Source organism: Myotis brandtii, unplaced genomic scaffold (genome assembly GCF_000412655.1).
Source record: "Myotis brandtii unplaced genomic scaffold, ASM41265v1 scaffold188, whole genome shotgun sequence".
NCBI classification, from domain to species: domain Eukaryota; kingdom Metazoa; phylum Chordata; class Mammalia; order Chiroptera; family Vespertilionidae; genus Myotis; species Myotis brandtii.
Genome location: NW_005356985.1, coordinates 299,225 through 307,939, shown reverse-complemented (window position 1 = coordinate 307,939; position 8,715 = coordinate 299,225). Strand labels below are relative to the sequence as shown.

At 59.2% G+C, this 8,715-nt stretch overlaps 1 protein-coding gene across 1 annotated transcript in view; it reads right to left on the bottom strand.

The window, feature by feature from the left end:
• Positions 1-4,690: 4,690 nt before the first annotated feature.
• Positions 4,691-8,715, bottom strand: part of JAKMIP1 (janus kinase and microtubule interacting protein 1) — a 38,009-nt gene continuing 33,984 nt past the window's right edge. The window contains exons 10-12 of the mRNA XM_014538280.1: positions 7,655-7,763; positions 6,505-6,567; positions 4,691-5,080 (exon numbers count right to left, since the gene is read on the bottom strand). Coding sequence (XP_014393766.1) covers positions 4,907-5,080; positions 6,505-6,567; positions 7,655-7,763 — 346 coding nt within the window. The 3' untranslated portion in view covers positions 4,691-4,906. The remainder of the gene's footprint in view (positions 5,081-6,504; positions 6,568-7,654; positions 7,764-8,715) is intronic.

The window sequence follows — 8,715 nt, the reverse complement described above, 5'->3', positions numbered from 1 at the left end:
GCCGGCAGGGGGTGGGGGTCGCGGGGAGGCTGACGCAGTTCTTTGCGGTCAGGGCACAGCGTGGCGCCAGGCTGAGTAGCCTGGTGGATTCTGGGGTGGGGGGTGGGGGGGCAGATGGGCAGCAGCCGGAAGAGGCTGGAGGAAGTGCGTGGGGGTGACAGGAACCAGACGGACCGCAGCCACAGGCCAGGCAGGCCCAGGTCCTCAGCTCTGCCAGGGAGAAGCCAGCTCCCGGGCCACGAGGTCAGCGCTGCCCGGAAACCGAGCTGACCAAGTGCTCAGAACCCTCTCGCCATCACCAGCCCGTCCGCGCCCGGACCTACCCGGCGGGCGGTTAAATGGGAGATGAGACTTACGGACATGCTGCTCGCCACCGAGGTGGTAAATGGAAAGGAAGTGGAAATCCCTCAATGTCTTACGCGGAGGGAAGACTATGGCGTGGCCGCCGGCGGGACAGCGGGGGCGGCACAGCGAGGGGAGCTCATGGGAGAATAAACCTGGAAGTGTGCGGGGTTCACGGCCATGGAAACCGGGGCGGGGGCCAGGCCGGGAGGAAACACACCCAGGTCGGGAGGTGCCTGCGGGGTTTACTTCCCTCCACAGTCGGCGCGAGTGACCCGCCATCTGGAAACAGGAGCCGTGCAGGAGCGCATGCAGCGACCCGACGGGCAGACAGAGGGGCCTGCGCCCTAAGCCAGACGCGAGTGCAGTGCGGGGGCTCTACCTTCTCACACAGCGCGAGCACAGTCCCGGCCTGGATGATGGCCACCTGCTCTTCGTTTCTCAGATTCTAAAACACAAAACGGGCAAGGGCGTTTGGCACGGGATGCCGCAGGCCTTCCGCTCTGGACAACTGACAGGTCCTCTCTGAGCGTGTCCTCCACCCTCTCAAGGTCAGCCCACCTACTCAAGGTCAACCTTCACCCTCTCAAGGTCAGCCCCACCCAATCAAGGCCAGCCCCACCCACTCACGGTCAGCCCACCCTCTCAAGGTCAGCCCACCTACTCAAGGTCAACCTTCACCCTCTCAAGGTCAGCCTCCACCCTCTCAAGGTCAGCCTCCACTCTCTCAAGGTCAGCCCCCACTCTCTCAAGGTCAGCCTCCACTCTCTCAAGGTCAGCCCCCACCCTCTCAAGGTCAGCTTTTAATGGCAGAGACATCCTCTCTGAGGTCCGGCCTTCTGCTTGGGAACTTGTCACAGGGTGGCACCAAGCCAACCTTTTAGGAAAATAAAAATCTCGCTTTGTGATTTCAGAAATCTTGGGGGACTCCACTATCTCTCTCTGGGGATTCATTCTTATGCTTTCCCCCCTCATCACTCACGGGCTCGGAGGACGAGCTAACCGGAGAACCCCACTTCTAGCAAGAACCCCACTTCTGAGGACTTCGGACCCAGCCACCCCCAGGGAACACGGCCATATAAGAGCCTTACATTGTACGTATTCGATCTCTTACATTAGAAAGAAAGGAAAACAGAACAAAAGCCACACAATACACCCAAACCACAACGAGAACACGGAACCCAGAGCCAGTCGCTCATAGTTACCCCGTTATCGCCCAGGATGTCTAACTTCTTCATCAGGTCAGACACATCCACGTCCTGGAAGAGACGCAACGGCCATTTCTGAGTGAGCGACAGAGCACCTGGCGCCAGGCTCTCGGGCCGCAGTCCTCACTGCTCCCTACGCGCCTCCCCTTCCTCCTCTTATAGGGACAGGGTGCTGCGTGTTAGGTCCCTGCTTTCGAGAGCGGCCATGGCAGCCTGTGGGCCAGGAGCACCGTCTCTGTGCCCATGGGAGGGTCTCACCCGCCCCCGGGAGCGGGACAAACACCGGCTGTTAGACAACCACAGCTGCGCTGGCCAGGGCGCCCTGCCTGATGGTCACCACACCGAGTGCTCCTCTGGGTTAACGGACCCGCCCAGGTCTCAGAGACGAAGAGGAGACGGGAGGTCAGGGAGGTTACGGGCCGGGGCTAGGGTCGGCACTCAAGGCCACCTCCCACGTCTCTGTTCTTCTATCGTAGGGTACACATAGGATAGCCATTGGTGACTCGCTGAAATAATGAACTATGACTTTCAGAATGTGTGTTGGGGGTCGGGGGGCAGGGTTCTCTTATGAAAACGCATTCTATCCCTGGCATCGAGCTGCCCTGGGCCGCAGCGGAGGCACCCCCTCCCCTCCCAGCCCTGCCCCGCACCCCAGCCCCTGGCACGCTACCTTAACTCCTTCCTGGTGGCAGAACAGCTGGAGGGCGCTGCTGTGGTTCTCGGGGAAGCTGGCGATTTGGAGGTTAAACGCGGGCGACCTCCGCTCTCTCTCCTGGGGAGAAGATTTGGTTTAAACACAGGACTTTATTGAATTAGTTTCCACTTGCCATTTCCCCCACGTTACTTGGCACAAACTAACGAATTCCAGCGGGCAAAGATGCTCCTAAAAAGCGCCCGTTCAGACTACGCATCCTTGTCGGCGGAACAGCGAGACCTCCTGTGGACACCTGTTCACCTCTGACCTTGTCGGCTGGGAAGAAATGGTTAACTGAGGACCCCGGGGAGAAGGGAGCCAGGAAGGCTCACACATCAGCAAATACGGAATGTTTCATACTGGTAACAAGTGCCAAAGGCCACCGAGTATGCCAGTGCCCGGTGCCCCGGGCACATTGTCTCGTGTGATCCTCACACAACCCCACGAGGCGGGCGTATAGCTTTCATCTGTAGACAAGGAGACGGAGTGAGCGGCAGGGCTGGGACCCTGGCTCCACATACTTTTCATATAATCTGTGATTCATCCGGTTGTTTCGAGGTGTTTTTTAACCCCGCGCACACACCAGTGGTCACCCCATTCCTGCCTTGGATGGAGTCAGATCTCAGTGACCAAGGAGGGAAAAGCATTTTCCCAGAAGAGGCTCTTATTCATCACCACGAAGTGGCATGTTTTTAGAAAGGATAGCAGCCCAGTCGCTCACAGGAATAGGGCCCAGCTGCGAACAGTCCTCTGGTCTCGAAGGTTTCCTCCCTGGCGCTGCCCTCACTCCAGGAGCCACGGACAGGCCGGCCAGCAGGGGCCTTCGCACATGCTCCCCTGAACCCACACCGCCCCTTTTCTCAGGCTACAGTGAGGTAACACGCTGTCGGACCACACCTGCAGGGCCTACTGGAGTCATGGGCTCCCTTACCACTGAGGTGAGGAGTGTAGCCAATGGGCCCAGTTTAGGGAAATGGTGGGCAGCAGATAAAGGAGAGAGGAAGTCATTCATTCAATTAGTTTCCTTCTCACCTGGGCTTGAAACAGTTTAGAGAAACCTGATTTGCCTGATGAGCCAAAAACAGAATTTGCAATTGCTCCATCCAGTGGATGCCTTTCTACCCACTTAAATGGAATCTCCATAGAAAAGGTCGTAAGAGAAAGCTCCTATTTCATATGAATGGAAGTTAGAAAATTCTAATGGCTCTGAAGGACAGTGGAGACACCTGAAAAAAATTCTAGTTAACTGAGCAATGCTGGTAGAATGCTCAGGAGAAAGATGAATAACAAAGACCCATAAAAGGTTTCCTAACAGGGCCGAGGTATTCATGATGCCCTCAACCTCGCTTAACTTCCCCGATTTCTGCCGCACAAATGAAACACCAGCTCTCGTGAGCGAGAGCCACGGGCAGTCACACTGGTTCCTGAGACCCCGCCGTGGTCCAGGCCAGCGACCAAGGACCAGACGCTAGGTTCTAGCAAACAGAACTGAAACGGAAGCCGGGAGGAGAAAGCAAAGTCAGAAACGTGGCCCTGCGGGCCCCGCGCACACAGAGGGACAGCGGAACCTGTCCTGCAGGGAACCCTCACAAACGCAGGTGATGTCGAGGATGTCGGCGAGTGTTCAGCGGAAACAAACAGGCAGGATTAGGAAGTGAGTGGCAGCGAGGCGCTAGTGACGGGAAGGTGTCCGTGGGAAGCCATGAGACCATCGGCAATGTCACACGAGGCCCGACTCTGTGCAGTGGGGAGCAACTGAAGGTTTAACACGATGTCTAGCCCGGCCGGCGTGGCTCAGTGGCTGAGCATCGACCTATGAACCAGGAGGTCACGGTTCATTCCCGGTCAGGGCACAGGCCCGGGTTGTGGGCTTGATCCCCAGTGTGGGGCGTGCAGGAGGCAGCCGATCCATGATTCTCTCTCATCACTGATGTTTCTCTCTCTTCCTCTCCCTTCCTCTCTGAAATTAATAAAAATATATTTTAAAAGCAAACAAACAGAACCCCCATGATGTCTACCGTGTACAATGTTCAGTCACCCTCTGGGCTAAGGAGTGGCTGTCAGCTGTAGTTGAGTGACCGGAAGGAACTTTTTAGCCCAGAGCTGCGATGCCCAGGTCTGTACTCACTGGAGGAAAGAGTTGAAGCAACGTGAGGAGTTTCCTGAACTGCCTGGGCGAGTTCCTCCTCTTCCCCGGCTCACTTACCTGTGTTTACCTTGGCTAACAGAAAGCGGGTCAGGCTAGCAGGACCCACACTACAGAGGCCGCTGGGAGCCAGCTCAGAACCTGCCGTTTCGGGAGGCGCCACGCACAGCTTGCGAGGCCGCTTTAAAAGTGTCACTACCTACAACAGGGCGGTGGCCGGGCTTGCAGAATGCGCACCAGGCGACCGGCATGCAGGAAAGAAGTCGTTACGGAAATGAAACACAAATAAAAAAGGCAAAATATTGCAAAAACAAATTATTTTATTAAGTGCAAAACAAGCCGTAGGCAATAAATAGATGAGCTCTGGTACAGGTCCCAGGACTGCGGCGAGCATTCCCTCCAGAACATTAAGGCAGTGAAATCATTCTGAACATACAGGTGTTTAAAAGGGAGAGAAAAACGAAAGAAACCACTGGGTCGCGTCCCCTTTCCACATGCTCGGGGCGTCCGGGAGCGTTACAGGAATTTCAGTTTGGGCTCAAAGAGAATGTCTGCGCCGTTTGAGAGCTTACAACAGAGAGAGTCCCTTACTTCGAGCTCGAGCACCCTGAACTCGAGCAGCTCGTTCTGGTCCCGCGCGTCCTGCATGTCGCTCTTCAGCTGGCGCGCTTCCACCTCCAGCTGGTACACCTAGAGCAGAAAGAGCTGCGGCTCAGTGGGCAGCACCGCTGTCCCTCCCGGGGCCACGAGAGGCGTGTCCCCTGACCAGGAGGGCGGGGCGGGAAGGGGCCACGGCGAGGAGCTGGGCTGGTGCGGGACCCGGGTCGGCCCCGCAGCCCTGAGACCGGCCCAGAGAAGGGCCGCCTCCTCTATTTGCTGAATAAATGGATGATGGGGAAACGGAGGCCCAGAGCGATGAAGTCCCTTCCCTGAGGTCTATGGTGGGGAAGGGAGAGTGACCCCCAAGCCTCTCCATGTCCTAACATGTCCTAATCCGGGCGAGTCCACAGCCACAGAGGAAGCACCTGCTAGAGGCCCCAGGCCCTGGAGAAGGTCATGCTGGCTGTCCTCCAGCTCCCACCCCCTGCCCCCCCCCGCCCCGGGAGCCTCTGACCAAGCTGCTAACTGCTCTGCGCTCAGTGGCTTCCAAGGAGAACAGTGCCCGAGTTCCCAGCTGCAGGACTGAGAAGCTCACAGAGCCGAGGACCTTGTCCGTCACAGTCACTCTGACCTCACGCCAGGGGGACGGGAGAGGGGCCCCGCCCCAGCGGACATGTGGAAACAGTACAGGAGCGTTCTGTGGCTCCTGGAATTGAGCGAGCAGGACACCACTCTCCCAACACACAGGGCCACCTCACAGGACAGCGGCACAAATGTGCGAAGTAACACAGGACAGCGAATGGCCACAAGGGGTCAATGCAGAGCTGGGGCTGCACCGAGGCCCCGTCCCGCCCCTGGGCCAGGCCAGGCCTCTCCAGCCCTGGCATCTAGGACACCTAATGCCAGGCCTACCCAGGTCTGGTCCCCCAGCACGGAAGGTGCAGCAAGGCAGACCTGGAGGGTCAGAAAGTCCATGGTGGCTGCCAGGGCCGGGGGTTGGGGGGGCGGGTAGGGACTGTAGCGGGCATGAGGGCTCTTTATGGGGGAGGGCGGGAAACGTCCTGAACCTGCACTGTGGTGATGGCTGCACGACTCACTGAATTGTACACGGGTTAGGAAAAAATTAAGGTCTGTCGCAAAGCATGAGACCTATTTCCCCAAGCCAACTCCTGGAGAGAGTTCCAGAAAGTTCCATGACCAGAGAGGGAGGGCAGGCTCAGCCCTGCCAGCACCATGGCCTCCAGCCCATGATCTGGGCCAGGACAGCCAGTGGATCAGTGTTGTAGGCCCACCCCTGGGAGGGGGAGGGGCTCGGGAAGCCCCATCCGGACAGACACGTGACCTTGTCAGCAGGTGCCCTGGGGAAGGTCCAGGTCAGCCCTGCTGCCCTCCCCAGAACAGAGCCAGGACCAGGGGCCGGGAGCCCCCAGGACCTGGCCTCTGGTGAATGAACATAAGGAAGGCCCTGGGGTGCTGCCAGGGAGGCTGGCGCGGGGCGGCGCTGGCGCACGTACCTTCTCCTGCAGCTCCTGGTTGGTTCTCATGAGCAGCTGCTTCTCCTCCACCCACTGGGAATCCTGCAGAAAAGCACTGGGCATGTCACACTCCCTGACGCGGCACACGGCCCAGCCACAGTGGCCACGAGGAAGGCCACGGGGGAGGGGCTTTCCCTGGGAAGGCCGGAAGAGGGCAGCAGAACGACCTCGCCGGCCCCTCACCTTTAAGCCCAGAGAGAGGAGCGGCTGGTTTGCAGAACAACCCTGCTCCCCGACTCATGTCCCCAAAAGCACAGGGACCGGGGTTTGTATCAGCGACAGAGAAACAGCCCCACTGTGACCGTGACCAGGCCGGCCCGCAGACCCCCTCTCCTGCTGGTTCGCTGCAGCCCACGGACCAGCGTCCCGACAGCGACACCCCTGTGCTCACTCTAGGCCCCCGGCCGTGCCACCCGGACCACGTCCCACCCAGGTCAGCCCATGAACACACGGCACTAGCCCATCCTGTCACTGTGTGTCCCCAGCGCCCGGCACGGTGCCTGGCACACAGCCAGTGCTCAGGGAAGACAGAGGGCGGGTGAATGAATACAGGAAGATACTCCCTCTTCCCTCCTCTGCTCCAGTGGCTCCGGGCTCCCTTCTCCCCAGGAGAGGGTGCTCCCCACCCCAAGGGACAGGTCTGGCTTGGCCCCTCTCCCGTGTCCTGCTGTCACCAGGCCTGACCCAGTGCAGAGGACGCATACACGGAGGTGGCGCTAATCTGAGAAGCACAAGGGCCGGATTCTATGAGACAGTCACAGCGAGGAGACCTGGGCGGGGGCGGGGCCTCTGCTGAGATTGACAGCTAGTGGCGAGCCCAGCTCATTTTCACAATTAAATCCTCGGCGTCAATGGCAGCTTTTCTTCAGATGCAAGTCAAAAAAGATTTTGGTCACCACTTTGCTTTTGGAATTGTGTCCTATTTTTGTGCAAACGAACAAAAAGTGAGCCAAGTTAGAGTTTCGGAACTTGTGAGTTTTTAAAGGCCCACACGCAGGCCGCCTCTCGGGGGTGTTCTTGCCTGGGTTCCGAGAGTGCTTTTCCCCCTAATGTCTCGGGAGTGAACGGCAGGGCGGCAGAGCCCCCTCGGCCCCAGGCCCCAGGGACATCACAGGACCTTGGTGCTCACCTGACCCCTCTCGGCCAGCAGCTTCTCCAAGTCCTCGATTTTGGCCTGACACCTCAGCAGATCGGCTTGCAGCTGCTCCCGGGTCTGGAATGAAAAGGCCAGAAGGTGAGCGGGTCATCTCGATGGCGGTCGAGTCGCGGGAAGGGTCACGCGGCAGCGCAGGCCTTAGAAACAGGCCCGTGTTCAGGAGCACACGCTCCGACACGGCCCACCTGGGGGCCTGCAGGCTCTCCCCTCAGATGTAAACATCCAAAGAACAACAGGCCTGGGAGCTGTCAGGTCTGACCCTGGAGTTACAGACAAGGACACGGAGGCCTGGAGGAGAGGCAGCGCCTTCGCGGGGCTGAGCAAGCCCGGAGCCGGACACGGCAGGCTCTCACCGGCTCCTGGCCAAGTTCAGCGGCTGCTCGTGCGCAATCACCAGCACTACTGAGCACTGTCACACCTGCCTGGTGCGTATCAGATGGCCCAGGGCGAGGGCTGAGAACTGAGTGTGGGGTAACAGAGAGTGGTGGGGACTGGGGCACACTGGACGTGCACGGTCCATCTCGGGGACAATGGCCACTCAGCTGACGCCACATGCTCCCCGTACAGCCGGAAGCCTGGAGCTGCAGAAGGTCTGACTCCCCGAGAGAAGTGGGCACCTGGAGGTCCGTGTGAAATTTCTTGACTTTACAATGTTGGCAACCAGATAAAATTCCTAATAAAAACCACACGGCTCAGCTCAAACCACGCCCAGCCACTGACCTCGTCGGACCTACACGTTACGGGCCGGAGTCTGTGGCTCAGGAGCGGCCTCCCCGCAGCCTCCCTCGCCACCCCTGCCTCAGGGATGAACGGGGACACCCAGGTGTGACTGGCCCGGGGTGTGCTCTCCGCAGTCCCCTCGCTCTCAGAAGGAGGGGCAAGCAGCCCCTGGTCTGTGTGACCCCCGAAGGCGGGAAAGGGCCAGTAGGTGGACGTTATAGGAAAACAGCTCAGCCCAGCACGAGGGCAGGCGTGGCCCGGACCCGGTGGCCGGCAGGGACTGAGGGCGCCCTGACAGTCCCTCAGGTTTCCGG